Source organism: Gadus morhua, chromosome 12 (assembly GCF_902167405.1).
Source record: "Gadus morhua chromosome 12, gadMor3.0, whole genome shotgun sequence".
NCBI lineage: Eukaryota > Metazoa > Chordata > Actinopteri > Gadiformes > Gadidae > Gadus > Gadus morhua.
Genome location: NC_044059.1, coordinates 25,751,909 through 25,769,451, shown reverse-complemented (window position 1 = coordinate 25,769,451; position 17,543 = coordinate 25,751,909). Strand labels below are relative to the sequence as shown.

Below are 17,543 nucleotides of genomic sequence, written 5' to 3'. Positions count from 1 at the left end.
ACGCACACCCGAGGAAATGGTTATTGTTGATCATAATAAATGAAGATCAGATATGAAATATTTTCAGAAGGGATGTTTCGAACAGTGATTGGCTTGGGAATGATGTGCGCAAGATAAACCATACATTCACAAGATCTTAGTATTTAATCAAATGCCTTTTTCTATTGCTTTTGGTGGTTTATTCAAGGGGTGGTTTTGTTAGTTCGTGTCACCATGGGGCGCAGGTATTTGCATCGGCGACCCGCGTACGAGGTTGGTGGACAGACCCACGTGACGTGCGGTGGGATACCGCCTCGGCAGCGCTGTAGCACACCGGAGATGCCAAGATGGCTGCAAGCAATTATTATGGCTTCACACATGGTGCTGCCGGTCCGCAATACAGGTATTTCTCTAGTTGCATGCTGTATGGCAGTTTACCCCTGCTCTGCCAAATTCATTCTTAGTTTTTCATTGCAACTCCGCTGTTATTTCTGCTGTTTTCACTGCGTAGCTATGTAGTGGTAAGGCTACTTGGCTAGCAAGGTGGGCTAGTTTTAGCTACAGGCCAGCAGCACACGTACGAGACTAGCCGTGCGCCAGCCTTAATATTGTAACTTTTTGGATGACAAGCCAGTCAATTGAGTGTATGCCTTACTCCAATGTTAAGTGTGTGGATGTCTACATATTTAGACATCTTTTCGTTCCTGTACGAAATGCTGATGTCCAAGAGGGGGCTGAATTTGATTCTTGTCATCTGTCAAACATGCCATTTGTCATAAAATGACATGCCATTAATCTCATTGCACAATTTGTATTTTATGAGTATACATCTGTGTAACCACGGGTGTCCGATTCATGGCAACTAAAAACCGTGTTACAATGCACTTGAGCATTATCCGATTGTCCAGAAGAGTCATTACCACCCGGCAACTGTTTATTTGGCTTCATTGCACACAATGTTCTTTAATGCGGATCAGGAATGGGTATAATTGCTCAAGTGGTTTATCATTAACGAGTTAACGGTAGCTTGTTTGCAAAACCATGCCCGGCTTTCGACATGTGCTGCAGTGATTGTTGTGTCAAACTTTTGACATCTTGTCAAAACTTGACCTTGCTTTATTATATTTTGGCAATTTGGCTATTGCTTTGAGTCTATTGCTCCACCAGGCATTAGTGCAAAGTTTAGCATTTTTGCATGGCACCCTCAGTCCGGTGATTTTGGCACCGTCTCCCTGTCTTAAATGTGTTTGATTAGATTATATTTTCAACTTTAGGCATGTACGTCGTACTTTGTACATTGACACGCGTCGGCTCTATCATTTATGCGAGGATAATGAAAAACCCCAGAATGAAATATTGTTCACCTTTTTATTAAGGTTTATGAAATTATATTCGATGCATGATCATATACTTGCATATCGTGTCAAAGTCTTGAACAATCCCTGAGAGAAAGTTTGCTGCATGTTTTTTGGCAGCACATGCACCAAAACAATCTGAGCTAGTGCAGAATTATTCAGATTTTGCAGAGCTGGCACAAAATGCACTGGTGATGCAAGCTTTTCAGAGGTGACTTTCTTGCTCAGGTGAAAGTAATATGTAGGCCAGATTCCGCTGCAATGCTGACAAATAGTTCAGGAAGAATACTTGCAGCACATAGTGGGGAAAAAAAAATATACAGTAGCACAATTTGTATCTGAGAGTGTATTTCCTCGGATTTCCCTGTGAGGCTGCGCGGGAAAATCGCTGAAATTCGATTTTCAAGCCGTGCCAGCGCAACGAGAACCCGCATATTCTAAATCTCCCTTAACGTCCGCACCGTCATATTGGTTTCTGTTAGCAATGCGAGGTGAATCCAGCTCTCATGAAAAGTGCTTCCAAACTCTTGACTCTCATCCCCGCCGCCCCCCCCCCCCAGTGCCCAGCCTCCTCCGGCCTACTCCCACCCCTCCACGGCCAGCTACACGGTGCAGCAGGCCCCGGCGGTGGCCCACGCAGTGACCGCCTCCTACTCCGCAGCCCCGGTCCAGGCGGCCAGGCCGGTGGCCTCGGCCCCGTACTCCGCCTACCAGACCCACCAGGCTCCGCCCGACTATGCGTACAGGCAGCCGGAGCCCCCCGTGCCCCCTCAGCCCGTGACCGCGCCGCAGACGTACCAGGTCTACACGGACACGGTGAGTCTGGTCTTTGGCCTCGCACTCGTCGTTTTAACGTCAGCGTTTTTTTTTAAAGGTCTTCTTTTGTGTGATGAATTGTGATCTTTTTCGTGTGTTTATTATGGAATTCCCCGAAATTGACTGCTGCTATGAAACCGCCTGATTCCTTAGTCTGTGAGGATGTGAGAGATCAGCGCTTCAGAAAAAGTAATTTGCTGTCCATGTGTCAATCCAGGATATAAACAAAATGAATAAGGGTATAAAGCCATTTGATGGAACAGTTCTATTGCTGGTCGATATTCCCGTCAGAGCATCATACACGTGGTTCATTCTCTGTGATGTTTGCAGGACAACTACACCTACGGGAGACCGCCACCAGTCACAAGCTACGAGACAAAGCCGCAGTACTACCAGACCAGTATAGCCCCGGCCCAGAGGACGCCCGCCGAGAGCTACTACCAGACCAGTGAGTCCAAGGCTGCGCCCCTTGTCAATACAACGGTTATTTTTAGCGTACGTGTTAACCGCCAGTCGCTTCACACTTACCGGAGCGTATCGTATAGCTCTTGGTTCCGTGCTAATTGGTCCTGATCTGGAAATAGTTACACGTGTTCAGCCTCTAGAATGGTAACATGAAGCACGTGTCTTTCTTTGTATGTTTGTGTACGAGGCCCGAGCAGCATCTGCCTTTTGCTTGTCGTTAACTCGCTCAAGGGCAGCTCCAGAGTATATGTAAGCGTCTCTCTTGGATCACGCTCGTCCTTGCCGTAACCTTTACCTCACCACTTAATTTTCTCTAAAAGTGCCCGGGAGTGATATATCACCCTTTTTATAGATGTCGTCATATATTCGCTGTGATCTTGGCATAGCTGGGAAGCTCTGAATGAAACATTTCTGGTGTGTTTTATGCCAAAACCTACGTCTCAATAGTGAAGTCTGTGTACTTTTAAGACGTTACATGCATTACATTAGTGCTAGCTAGGCCGCTAACTATGCTTGTGTTAAACTCATAATGTCGTTATATAGACACGTCTATTAGGCCATTTCGAGGAATATTCCTTATTGTGTGTCGGTTAAAGCACAAATGACCAATTGGGAAATAATAAATATGCTCAAAGGTTGTCTGATGGTCTAGTGGTGGTTAGGGTATCGGACCTCCAGCCCGAAAGATTTGGGTTACCATCCCTAGTGTCCGCTGCCCACATGTCAGCATCCTCGAGCGAGATGCCCAACCCTACACCTGCTCCTTAATGACCTGTTTCTGAAATCAGGTCATCAGGGAAACTTTGTCAAAAGTAGTCGGAGATCTCCCAGCCCTTCTCTAGCCTCTGTTCAACCCCCCCCGCCCCCCTTCTTCTGTGGCAGTCGCGGTGAAGAGCGGCTACAGCGCGGCCCCCACCACGGTGTACAGCCAGCCGCCGCCTCCCCAGAGGCAGGTGACGGCCCTGAAGCCCCTGGCCCCCGCCAGCGCCGTGTCCGCCAGCTACAACATCTACCCGGTCTCCACCAGCGTGCAGCAGCCGCCCACCCCCATCTCCTCCTACGCCCCGGGCTCCGTCTTCAGCTCGGCCGCGGCCGCCACCTCCTACTCTGGTGAGAGGGTGCCCAATAGGGCACACGGCCGCCGGCACACGGCCGCCGGCGCACGGTCGCCGGGACATGGTCGCCGGCACATGGGTCACTGGCACAACCATGTGATGGATGGTTAGGGGGAAGGACAATGGATCCGTTTAGTACTGTTGGTTTGTGGACGGTAGATTTATTCTACATGAGCGATGTTCAGTTACAAGGGAAGTTAGCTTTTTGAGAAAACGGATTCACTTGACTAGTCGGGTTTCCGACAGAGGTGTCAGAGTGTCCCCGGGGATCATATATGATGCAGCAGCAAATCTGTTCATAAAGACTGGTCTTATTTGTCCGGTAAAATCTTTTATCAGCCCTATCAAACCAAAACAAATGAAAGAAATATGCTTGAAGCTTTAATCACTGTGGCAGTCAGAAACAGAGGTATCAACAGCGGACAGGCTGCTCCGTTAGCAGAACACATTGCCTTCAGCGACAACACAACAAACCTTCATTGTCCTGCTCCACTCGTAGCCCCACTTAAGTTCTTCCCTTCTCTCCCCTTCCTCGGCCTGCGTGTCCCGGCCCTCTCCCAGGCCTCAGCTACTCCAGCTATGATTCCACAGGCTACACCTCCACGGCCACGCCCTCCTACTACCAGCCCCCCCAGCAGACCCTCTCGCAGCCCCCGCCGCTGCCCCAGCCGCCCCCCCTCCAGCAGCCCCCCAAGCAGCTGACCAGCGCCTCGTGGAGCAACGCGGGCAGCAACATGGTGACGGCCCCGGCGGCCAACGCCTACAAGAAGCCCATGTTCCACCAGAACAAGCTGCAGAAGCCCAAAGGGCCCCCCAAGCAACCGCAGCTGCACTACTGTGACATCTGCAAGATCAGCTGTGCTGGCCCTCAGGTGAGAGGTGTCTTCAGGACTTCTTGACCGACAGACTGAATGATGGACTAGAATGTAGCGGGAAAAGTGTGCAGGCCGCCAACTGTTTTGGTGACCTCATGGAAGTAATAAAGCTCCTTGATGGAATCTAAGGAAGTGCATTGAATTGTTATGCAAGTTGCTTGACTGCAGAATTCATTGGGTTTTATAATTGCTATATTCACTCCAGAACGATTAACCGTTACATTATTATAATATGTTTTATATGCAAAAAAATGCTGTATTACACTTTTGTTGTGAAGCACTTGGCTCCTATAATCCATTCAGTTCCATGTCCCCGTCCGACCACTTAAAGTTGTTGTTCATTTCTCCGGCCCCAGACCTACAAGGAGCATCTGGAGGGGCAGAAGCACAAGAAGAAGGAGGCCGCCCTGAAGTCCGGGGGCCAGACGGGGGCCCCCAACGGGCCCCGGGGGGTGCAGACCCAGCTACGCTGCGAGCTGTGCGACGTCTCCTGCACAGGGGTGGACGCCTACGCCGCTCATATACGCGGGGCCAAACACCAGAAGGTCAGCGGAGTTATGTTGCTAACCGGAAGGTCAATCAACCGGATTACTCTATGTTTGGGGGGAGGGGAGGGGGGGGGGTGTTGGTGTGCACGGCAGGCGTGCACGGCAGGCGTGCACGGCAGGCTATGCAGGTTCCTTTACCAGACACGACAGATCTATTCAACCCTGCTAAATGCAGTTTGGTGGAAAGTAATCTATTCGTATTGTGTTGCTCTTTGTGCTTATGTTCCCTTCCTTTGGGCCCAGGGTAGCATCCATTCCCTACTGTTTGACAGTATTGCGCCTTCGATATGTACTCTCCAGTTTACCCACATTTAACAGCCAATCGTATAGTATTGTATGTAAAGTTGTTGAAGACCTAATAGAATCGAGTACGTATAGACCAATAGTGTGACCTGCCGCTCTGACAAAGCTCTCCTCTTACACTTGGAAACGGTTATGGAAACTAGCGTGGCAGTTCTCCAAACTGCCCAGGCCATGGAATGACACGTCCCTCGGGGGAGCCGGGCTCGCGCTGAGCGTCTGCAGGCCTTTGCGTGATTGCATCTCCCCCCTCAACCCCCCCCCTCCCCTCCCCTCTCTCCGTCAACCTTGGAAAGGTGGTGAAACTCCACACCAAGCTGGGCAAGCCAATCCCCTCCACGGAGCCGGTGCTGGTGAACTCTGCTCCAGTGTATACCACCACGTCGGCGGGGAAGTCCTCCACCGCCACCACCTCCGTGTCCGCCTCCACCCTCTCCTCCTCCTCCTCCTCCTCCTCAACGCCATCGGCAGCAGCCACAGCGCCTGTATCGGGAGCCAAGCCAGCTGCTGCGAGCGCCGCCGCCAAACCGACAGCCCCCCACGCAAAGAAGACGCCCACCCTCAGGATCGCTGTTTGTAAGTCACTGGAGCGGATGTGTGGATTGCAGATGTGTCAGGTGTCCACCCAGATGTGTAACGGGAGGATGGACCCGCCAGCCTCCCCAGTGGACTGTACCAACTGGGAGGCGCTTCTATCTGTCGTTCCTCCGGGTGGACACGCCCACGTGTGATGTCACTATGGGGTGGAAACCTGTCGGTAAAATACGGGCCTTTTTTTTTAAGAATTAAAAAGGCTAAATCTTTCCAATAAATGTTATGTTTACATCGCATACCCGGGAAGTAGGGCTGGGGGATTTGGCCTAAAAATGTTATCTCCGATTTTTTAAATGAAATATGATTATCGATTTTAATCAATTTCATTATTTCTTAAAAATATCCCAAAACTAAAATATTAAAATTGTAAAAAAAGAAAGAAACACATATTCGTTTTCAAAATCTTTCTATGCCACAAAAATCGAATTTCGAGACCTATTTAACGCTCGTCATGTTGCCCGTCCTCACAGCCAGTAAGGCCGCCCCGGCCCCCGCGGTAGCAGCGGCCCCCGCGGCCGCAGCGGCCCCCAAGGCAGAGGAACCCAAGCCCAAGGCGGCGGCGGCCAGGCCCAAGGACCCGCTGAGTGAGGACGACGACAGCGACCGAGCCGGAGGCCAGAGCGACGTCCAGCCAGTGGGACCAGACTATGTGGAGGAGGTGGGAGGAGCCATGACTATACTGACGATGTATAACCACAGTGATTAACATCATATGGATGTTAATGTGGTTTTGGGGTATGACCATCCATAGGCTAAGGTTTTACGTCTTCGCCTAAGGGTGATGAATGATACACTGGAACTAGGCCAACATGGGGGCAGATGAACGGATTCATCCTCTGAATATCCTTGCACAATGTTTGTGAGTCTGTGCGTTTGTGGGGTGTTTAACTGAGCGTCTGTTCCCAGGTGTGCAACGACGAGGGCAAGGTGATTCGCTTCCACTGTAAACTCTGTGAATGCAGCTTTAACGACCCCAACGCTAAGGACATGCACTTAAAGGGGAGAAGGCACCGGCTCCAATACAAAGTAAGTAAAGACCTTCTGAGACGGAAACTATGGGTGACCACAATGTTTATTCTATTCTTCAAACAAAGTGGATAGTAAATTAAAGGACTGCGCTCCCTGTAGTAGCCCTCTGCTACCCTATCAAAGCAGCAGTCTGTATTCTAGTGAACGGGCGAGTGATGCCCTGGTCTGACCCGGTCCCGCTGGTTCTTGCAGAAGAAGGTGAACCCGGAGCTGCCGGTGGAGATCAAGCCCAGCAACCGGGCCAGGAAGCTGCAGGAGGGCAAGCTGAGGAAGCAGAAGCAGAAGGCCGTGCTGAAGAGGCAGCGGGACGACGAGCAGCGCTGGCACCTGGAGATGAGGTCCGGGTCGCGGGCCGAGGGGGGGGGGGGGGGGGGTCCGGGTGGATCATACACCAGGGGGGGGTCCGGGGGGTGGATCATACTCCGGGGGGGGGGAATCATACACCCGTGGGGACAGGGGAGATCATACACCAGGGTTTTCCCACAGCACTTTACAGCTTAGGCGGCCGCCAAAGCAACACACGCCTGCCGCATTAAAGGTCCCATGACATGCCACCAGGTGGGTAGGCTGGTAGACTGATCCATCCAGCACACATCTAGGTGGACACGCCCACTTGTGATGTCATAAGGGGCCGATTTTCAAAATGGCTTGTAACGCTAATCAACCTCGCATCTGGTGGCATGTCATGGGGCCTTTAACTACAACATAATTACTTTTTGTTAATATTATACAGATGTATAAAATGATCTAAACTTCGTTCAGTCTCTGTTTATAGATCAGGCTGCATGCATGAAAATAAGCGTAAATGGTCCACCTGTAAAAGAGTGCACCAGCCCCCTGCCCCTTCCTGCGGGAAACCCTGTACACATAATCATTTATTGAGCTTCAACTCCATATAACAAACTACGATGTTATAGTAGATTAGGCGTACGCAGAGGCTCAAGGTCTGATGCCCCATCACTATTGTGGTGGTGTGCACTATCACCATGACGACGTAATGTTGTGTGGAGGTGAGGTGTGCACCACTGACCCAGCTCCTCCTCCTCCTCCTCTTCCTCCTGCAGGCGTTATGAGGAGGACATGTACTGGAGGAGGATGGAGGAGGAGCAGATGTACTGGGGGGAGCAGAGGCGCAGGTTGACCCCGCCCCCTCTGATGAGTCGTCCCGGTATGCCTGTGCCGCCACTCCTGGTGAGGGTCCACTTCCCGTCTCTGCTCACGGCTGCCGTCTGTCAGGTCATAGCAGCGCGGTGGAGTCGATCATAACTGACTGGTTGGAGTGCAGGTGGTCTTGGGTTGGTTTAGCATTTTTGGACGAATCATCGCGCTACAAAGGGAGGAGCACAGTAATAATAATCGCTTTTAAAAGGTCAGGCAGAGGTGATCGTTGGTTCATTTCTGGATTCAGAAATGGGAGTCGTCTGCTCATTGGCTGGCCTCATAATATCAGTTTCCATTTGACCACTTTGTTGATTATTGTTCAAGGTGGTCTGCATGTCGAATGCAGACCTTATTGGTTGGAACCTCTTGGCTAGGAGCTGGCAACACCATAACCACTAGGCTATCCCGACCTGCCAGATTTACATTCAGGGCATTAAGCAGACAGTTTGATCCAAAGCGACCTTCAATAAGGTAATTTCTCAGAAGAAAGAAAAAATCTAGCAATGTCGCTACACAATGCTAAGTACTATTTTTAAGCGCAAGGATGTACAACATACAATAAATACGTTCATTAAGTGCCAGGACGTACAACATACAATATGTGGGTACCTTAAGTGCCAGGGCATACAACCTAGCCAGAGCCTCATGAACTGTTATTATCTCCCTTCTCAAGACGTGTGTGCGTCGGCCGGACTCTCCAGACGACCGGCACATCATGGCCAAGCACTCCACCATCTACCCCGTGGAGGAGGAGCTTCAGGCCGTCCAGAGGATCGTCTCCCACTCGGAGAGAGCCCTCAAGCTGGTGTCTGACTCCCTGCTGGAGAAGGAGGCCCCGGTGCCTGCACCCGCTCCGGATCCCGCTCCCAGTCCAACTCCCGCTCCTGAGGAAGGAGAGGAGAAGAGGTGGGAATCATCCGTTATTAAGCCTCTACCGATTCAGTGGCGTGCAAAACCCTGACCCGGCTTTGACCTCGCACACCTGGCGTGGAAACACAGGCCAGACTCTTCTCTTCATGTGTTGTCTCCCAACCCACTGAATTGTGTTGTTGTTGTTGTGCCGTTTTAAGCTTTAGGCATTGTGCTTGTAAAGATGTCGTTATGAGGAATGGTTTCAGGGCGAAAGTCATGTCTGTGGATATTTATTAAAACACAGTCCCAGCTGCAAAAGGTTACGTTTTAGTTTGATTCACAGCCAATGGCTGATCAACACAAATTCCACTAACACTCCTTCTCCCCCCCCCCCCCCCCCCCCCCCTGCCGGCCTTCAGTGCGGAGAGCCCTGGGCGGCTGCTCAAAGGGGTGATGAGAGTGGGCATCCTGGCCAAGGGCCTGCTGCTTCACGGGGACCGCAACGTGGAGCTCATCCTGCTCACCGCCAAGAAGCCCACGGCGGCCCTGCTGCAGAGCATCGTGGTCCAGCTGCCCAAGGAGCTAGCCGTAAGTCGCCCCCCCCTCTTCCTCATCGTCTTCGTCTCACGGGGGGTCCTCATGCCGACGGTCGGTTTGGGTTCCCGTCTGTACCGTGGGTGAGGGTTTGTAGGCGCGCGGTCCCCAGCGATGTTTGCGCTGGAATCTTAGAGTATAATCTAGAAACGACATGTTAGGATAAGGAACCGGTGGACTACTCTGCGGTGAGGGTTAAAACGGGGCAGCAGCGATGGAGGAAAACCTCTCTGCTTAAATCCCTGGTATCCTGTACCGTCAGGGCACTGGATAAAAGATACTGGTATTATTAAGTAAGGAATTAAAACGCTTTCCTGTCAGATTAGATGAGCTTTTTTTTTTTTACAGTGCAGTATGTAGTCTAACCTTCTAGATCATGGAAAACTGACAAATGCAGTCAAATGTGTGATCACTTGACTTTGTTAATCCTTTCCTTTCACTATCTGTGACTGAATATCTAAATTCCGTTTTTGTATTTTGTTTTGTTGTTTTACCGATGAATTGGGACGTTTGAATAGGCGCTTGTGAACATGTACAACTTCTCCCAAAGCCTGAAACAATACATGAAATGATCTCCCTCGCGAGATGTACCCCTGATTCAACAAGGGAGAACAGGGTGATACATTATATATAATATGTTGCTATATTCTTTGGTTAATTCAACAGCCATTCATTCTTATGAGGTATTATTATACGGTAGTCTTGAACAGCCGAGTCTTGTGAGACACAGTTAGTAGTACACCTCTAGGCTTTGATTTTCCAGGGGTTAACGGATTCATGGGCTTGATTTGCAGTGTCCTTGTGAGGGAGTTGTCCACGTTCACAAACCAATTCAACCGTCCTAGCCATTGGATAGCCGCACGCATTCACTTTCTCACTGGTATTTCCATATCCTGGAGAGGTGCAGGAAAGAGCGGGAATCTTTGACCTATGACCCTCCAGACTCTGGACAGCTGATGGTTGTGATGATGTGTGCTAAACCCTCCCTCCCCCAGCTCCATGGATGTTTTGCGTGCTTTTAACTGATCTTTAGATCAGCTGCCTGGTAAAGACACCCCCCTCCTACAGAGCGAGACTGGGGTCATTCTAATGTCTCTCTAAAACACTCCCTTCACCTTCTTAGTCTTAATTGGTGATAACCAATTAATTGGTGATTACCCCCACCTATGCCTTTGACTATATGATTAGAATACCTTCTAAATATTTTTTCTGTCTGGAGGTTAAACCATGTTCTTCTCAATTGATGCCCCGAAAAAAATTTGACCCCGCCAATTTTCTATGTCTTCATGTATTTCGGTATTTTATAAAAACATTATAAAAAAAAAAGCCCCCCCCCCCCCCAGCCCAACTCACCCCGTCTCCTCTGTAGTGCGTAATCCCCCGTGTCTTTTCAACCGGCAGACCTTTTCTGAACATCAGTATGAGGTGCAGGCTCACCCTGACGAGGCCAGCATCGTGATATTTTCGAGCAAGGAGCCCAAAATGCAGGTGACCATATCTCTCACCTCGCCGCTGATGAGGGAGGACCCTGCCGCCGACCGGGACAAGCAGGCAGCCGGCGAGGCGGCGGAGAAAGGTCAGAGGGGCCCCCAGCTCTCGCTAGCGAGACAGACCGAAAAAAAACAAAAAAAAAGCAAACAAACTCTCATGTCGGCGCTTGTGTGTAGGTAGACTGCTGTGTGCCCCCGATGTGAGATCAAACCCAGAACTAAAGAGTGTGTCCCCCCCCTTGATCCACTGTGTGTTTCGGAACCGAACTGCCATGCCCTAAAACGCGCCGTAGGTGTACGTTCTCCATCTCGTGGCTTCTTCCAGGAAAAAAGGGGGGGGGAGGGGGTAAAGATTCACCCATTCATTTGTCCCAGTGTTTTCATCCCCCCCCCCCCCCTCCCTCCCCATTGTTTCAAGTTATACTACACCCCCAACCCCGGTTTTTATTGATTTTCTTCAGCATATAAAGCTCTTAGCCTCTCTGACCTTTCCCTGCCTGTCGGTCTGTGTTGAACCTCCGAACACACACGGAGAAGATACCACATGCTCCACAGGGCTCTGATACACAAGGATGAGTAGGCTCCATATTGGATACTGCTTGTATACTGATCACCTCCTCCTACTGCATCTCACATAACACATGAGGTACCCCTCCACCTCAGCTTCTCATCCCTGCCGTTTAAAGTGGCATCATCCTCCTATCCAACAGGTGTTGGAGTGTTGCTATGGCTGCACTGCTCACAAAGCTCAGTGAGTGTAATATAGATGCATTAAGTGGAGATGACTATGATGAAGCCATGTTTTCTTTTCTTTATTTGACTAAAACCTCACTTTTAAGGTGTTGGTGCAATGTATCTTTGGGTTGCAACACTCCTCCACCTAACTCCATGTATGTCCCTGTTTCAGTGTGTTTTTATTTACCCATATGGAAAACATGGTAGAAATGTTTTCTCCGGCCTAAGTTATTCTTTACGTTGAACTGTTTTTGTCTGGGTTTGTTGATCAATCCCTTCACTCGTCGGATCAACAGACCTAGGCATCCTATTGGCTGTTCTGAAGTCCACACTGGCAAATATAGAAAGGCCCCACTGCATGTTAATCGCGCTGTGGGGCACGGAAAACCTGTAAAGGTCAGTTTACACAAGGGAGAGGCCGTGGCCGTGGCTGTGGCCATACTGCCCACCGGCTTGATGCATGGTGCTGGTGGCTTTAAGTGAATGAATGTGTTGGTGTGGATTACAGAAAAGTGGCCTTTTTTTATTTGTATGTATGTCTCTGTGCCAAACCTACAGTGTCATGCTGTTGTGCCAGCCAGAGGCACAGAACTGTGTAAAGCCCATAGACTTATCCTTATCCCATGACCGTTTAACATGATCAACAACACAAATGACCTCATTCAGAGGGGACGCGGTAATGGTCTTGAACTTTTGCCGCATGGAACAGGTTTCTGTTCTAATCATAATAATAATGCAATTATTGTAGATAACTTTGTTTTTTATTTTTGTATGTACTTAATGATACAATCCTCAGTTTTACAGTTTTGACCAAGGTTGCAAATAGATGTGATATTAACAGCAATGTTCTATTCTTTGAATGTTAATCGTTTGATGTTGACCGTTATAATAAACTGACACAAGAGGCTTCTACCCTAATCGACCAGGGATTTGAGTCCTAAACTGTGTTTGGCAAAATATACTATTTTATGTTGCAATATTCAGCATTATCAATATTTCACTTGAACACAAACCGCACGTGGCGCTAAGGATTGAGTGTGGAAGAGATAGTAAAACAATGTTTCTAAACCTGGGCTCAATGGTTATCTTGTTGGTTGTAGGCTCGGTCCAAATCTTTCTTGCACCCTATTTCGTTTTTTTTGTTATGTTTTCCTTTTTCACATCCCATCCTAATGGCAACAAACGCACCCAAAGAACCGACGCCGCTAGAAAGGGTTCACTACTCCCGTCCCTGCTCAGTGATTGCAGTCTCAACGACCATAGTCCTCTCCTGAGTGATCAACGTGGCTGTTTCCCCGATGGGCGGTCGTCATGAGTCATCAACCGTTTTATCCCCCGTTCTGTCTTAGGCGTGGCCGACAAGGACCCCGCGGACGTCCTCGACAGGAAGAGGTGCTTGGACTACCTGGCGGCCCTCCGCCACGCCAAGTGGTTCCAGGTAAACGGATCGTTAGTTATCCACAGTCGAGGGCCGTACGCTTTGTCTGTGCTCAGATGATCCAATTCAAATGTTATCAACGCGTCATATACTCTGTATATTTTGGTGGATTCTATCTGTCTGGAAATAGGGCTTTCGAATATAATTCGAATAACGAATATTAATAAATTAATAAACAAGCAAACTTCGATTATGATTTTTGGGCAAAAAAGTCAAAGCCCTATCTTGAAACGGGCATGTGTTAATGTTCTCTACAATCTAATAAAGACCAATCAGAGGAAGAGATTGACGGATGGCGACCAGAAAAAAACGCAATTGTTATTCCAAAGTGGTTCTCTCTGCTCCCCAGGCCCGCGCCAACGGCCTGCAGTCCTGTGTGATCATCATCAGGGTGCTGAGAGACCTCTGCCAGCGAGAGGCGACCTGGGGCGCCATGCCCGCCTGGGTAGGTCCCGCGCTGTCCTTGATACGTGCCGCTTCTCACTAATGGGATCTGTCGGCATACGTTAACCGATGGTCATCCGTCGGATAACATTGTGCGTCTCTCTCTCCATTCGATTCAATTTTATTTCTATATCCTTGAATCACGGGTACAGTCTCAAAGGGCTTAGCATGGCATATATGTTTGACACCACCCTGACTCTAGCCCCCCAAGGAGAAAAAAAAGGGATGCAATGGGTGCCATAATTGACAGGCAAAACATTTTAAATGGGTGCTGGCCGGTTAACCATAAGGAGAGTCCAGGCATAGGGTTAGGCGCGGTGGAATCCTAGTTTGCTCTCTGCCTAACTGTGTGTGTGTGTGTGTGTGTGTGTCCCTCCCTGCAGGCCATGGAGCTGTTGGTGGAGAAGATAATCAGCAGTGCCCCCGGCCCCCTCAGCCCCGGGGAGGCCATGCGCCGGGTGCTCGAGTGCGTCTCCACGGGCATCCTGCAGCCAGGTGGGTCCATGCTCTTCGACGGCCGGATGAACCCGCATAAAGAAGAGTGATCGGGGGCAAAAAAGGAATGCCGGTGTTGACGGGTTGAACCTAAAGTCTACCTGTAGGCAACCTTGAGCGAGCTGCCTAAACCCTACCCGCTCCTTACGGTTTTGGATTTCACTGCATGCTGCGTTGGATAAAAGCGCTCAAAGTAATAGTCGTCGAATTAAATTTCTTGACAAGACTTTTGTCACGGATGAGTGCAGCAGTAGCTCAGGCGGTCGAACAAGGTAGTTCGATCCCCGGCTCCTCCTAGCTGAGTGTCGAGGTGTCCCTGAGCAAGGCACCTGACCCTAACCCCTCCCGACGAGCTGCCTGTTGCCTTTGCATGGCTGACTCCGCCGTCGGTGTGTGAATGTGTGCATGGATGGGTGTATGTCAGGCAATATTGTAAAGCGCGTTGGGAAAAAAGCGCTATATAAATGCAGTCCATTAACCATTTATAAAAACGCTAAAAGTAATGGTAGTCGTCAAATCTAATCCCACCAAAAGTGCTCGCGTCGGCTCCTCATGTGGTGCGTGTCTGTGTTGCCAGGGGGCCCAGGGCTGCTCGACCCCTGTGAGAAGGAGCCCACCGACGCCTTGTCCAGTATGACCAGGCAGGCCAGGGAAGAGATTACCGCCAGCGCACAGGTATGTCCCTCGAGCGTCCGGTGAGCCGCTCCATTGTGCTCTATATGTACGCCGAATGCTACTATGCCTTTTTCTCGACGAACACAATGATCATATTCAAACGTTATCACCGGCTGTATACCGTGTAGATATTCTGGTGGAATCTATCCATCTGCCTGGAACGGGCGTGTGTTAGTATTCTCTACCCTATAATAAAGACGGATAAGAAGAAGAAGTGGACGGATTGCTCCCAGATAATGGAAACCAGCAAACGCATTAGTATTACAAAGTGTCTGACTCTCATCTCGCCCGGTTCCCCACCCCCCCCCCCCCCCAGCACGCACTGCGTCTGCTGGCCTTCCGTCAGATCCACAAGGTGCTGGGCATGGAGTCCCTCCCGGCGTCCAAGGCCAGCGCGCGCAACCGCAAGCGCCGGAGAGACGCCAGCGACGGCGGGGACGGCGACGGGGAGGGCGAGGGTAAAAAAGACAAAAAGGAGGAGGAGGCGGTCGCCCCCGACGACGACGACGCGTGACCCCGGGGGGGGGGCTGCCCGGGGACCCCTGGAGAGGCACTCGTAGAATGTCGCAACTCTAACCTTCTTTCTTATCTTAAACGACAACAGAATAACCCTAAAACACAGGTATACATATTATAACATAATTATAACGGAAACGTTTTTTTCCTTTTCCTTTTCTTTGTGTGCGTGTGTTTGTGCCCTTAAAGCGAGAGGATAGGAGTGTGGTGGGAGGGAGGGAGGGGGGGTAGGGGAGGGAGGGAGGGAGTGAGGTGCCGGACCTGTACTGTGATTTGCTCCTCGCGTGCGGTCGACGACTCCAGAAGTACTGTATTGAAAACCACTGCTAACGTCGGGTCTCTGTCGAGAGGCTCCGGGGGAGCTCATGATTGCGTCATTCCATTTCTTGAATCCCCGGCATCGCATCCCAGCCCCAGCTGCTGCATTACGACGGGTGTACCAGCCACTGTTAACCTAGCCCTTATATTAATATATTATTTTTTATTTCTTTAGCTATTAGAGACTTATTCTGTCTCGACGCCCAGACCACTTTCATTTCTCATTTGACCCTAAAACGAACAGCCTCTTTCAGCATTGTTGTGAGACATTCTATACCGTTTAGAAGTTGACAAAAAGATTGTTTAGGAATTGTTTCTTGGAAACATTAGTTTTTTGTCTTTTTTTTTTTTTTATGACCCGAGAAGAATCAGTGTGTGCATCGGCTGCATACTATACTATAAGGTGCCTAATATACAGGAAATGACACGTTAACACGGAAATCAGGGCAAAGTAAGGCAAGGTCGCTGCTCGTCGTCACGTTCATCTCCAGAAGTCAAACGACAAAGGATCTGCTGAGATCCAGCCAAAGGCCGGTGTCATACCCTCAGGCTAGCTCTCCATACAGCTCCCCCCCCACCACCTCAGCAGCACCTCTGCGCGGCCAGTGTACCCTCATGTACACGTGTTCCTCACTAACCCTGCTGGCCGTCTTATCCATCCAGCTAGTTCCTCTGCGGTTCTCCTGTAGGTCCTCAGATTAAGCTCTCTGCCACCATGGCAACACAGTGGAGCTCACCGGCGTTTGTTACGTTGCACGCAAAACTTTATAACCTCAACCGCAACTTTTTTTTTTTTCATTTGCCGCAAACACCATGACTGAAGTTAACGTAGTTCCATTTATTAAATATTTACAAACTAAGCACCACCTCTCAACTGTCCACCCATGAGCCGAAGAATCCGCGTCAGACGGGTGTCACGTCTGCAGATCGGAGGGGGACCGTTGAAGGTTTAAAAATGCTGTTTGGTTCTGTGGTGTTGGAGTGGGGGCGGATGTCTGGGTAGACGGTCTCACAGCAGACAAACTTCCTGGATGGAGAGGCGATACATTAATCATTAGGGCCGGTTTATTTGGAGCGCGTTCAACTGGCCTTTTTAGGTGTGTCAAACCTGCGGGATCCATTCTGTCGCACGCGCAATCAATTTGCGCAACCACACACAAAAGCTTTTGGTGAGGGACGAAAACGTCTCTGATGGAGTCTTATATTGCACAGTTAAGCATGCGGGGGCAATGAAGCACTTATGAAAGGACGATGTTACTATATGTGGCCACGTTGGCATCTTTTTACTGAATCTAACAATCTTAACTTTACACGGTGGTCCACAGTGGAGACACTTTAGGCAGAAGACAAACGTATGACTGAATCCATCTACTGTAATGTTCAACGGGTTAGTCGTTGTGGGCTTGTTTCCTTGTGCCTGAATTTTGTTTTAGAGATTAGATTTTAAGTACTACAGGCCAAGACATTTTTTAATTAAGAAAGTTGTTAATATATCAATGCAATATTTTAAGGATCTCATTTCACAATGTAAGTTGGGTGAATTGCACAAGCCTTTTGACTGATTTGTATGAGTTTTAGGTCATTTATTTTCCTTTTCTCTGGAACATTGTTCACCGGTTCATTGAGGGTTGTCGTAATGGATTTTGTATTGTTGAAGTGTGCTCGTTGCCATTATGTTATTTGAATGTCTTTGTAGTGCTACCTACAATAAAGGAGAAATAAATACTTTTAAATCAGATATCCTGTTGG

The 17,543-nt window shown here is 49.5% G+C and overlaps 1 protein-coding gene across 1 annotated transcript; it reads left to right on the top strand.

Annotated features, from left to right (window-relative positions):
• Window positions 1-261: 261 nt before the first annotated feature.
• zfr2 (zinc finger RNA binding protein 2) lies at window positions 262-17,532 on the top strand. The gene is made up of 19 exons (XM_030372834.1): window positions 262-382; window positions 1,895-2,150; window positions 2,481-2,598; window positions 3,498-3,725; window positions 4,292-4,602; window positions 4,962-5,150; window positions 5,750-6,029; window positions 6,518-6,705; window positions 6,954-7,073; window positions 7,269-7,414; window positions 8,141-8,267; window positions 8,911-9,143; window positions 9,509-9,677; window positions 11,085-11,259; window positions 13,258-13,346; window positions 13,696-13,791; window positions 14,174-14,285; window positions 14,863-14,960; window positions 15,277-17,532. Exons 1-19 carry the CDS (start codon window positions 327-329, stop codon window positions 15,472-15,474), a joined length of 3,189 nt encoding a protein of 1,062 aa, XP_030228694.1. The 5' UTR covers window positions 262-326; the 3' UTR covers window positions 15,475-17,532.
• Window positions 17,533-17,543: the final 11 nt, after the last annotated feature.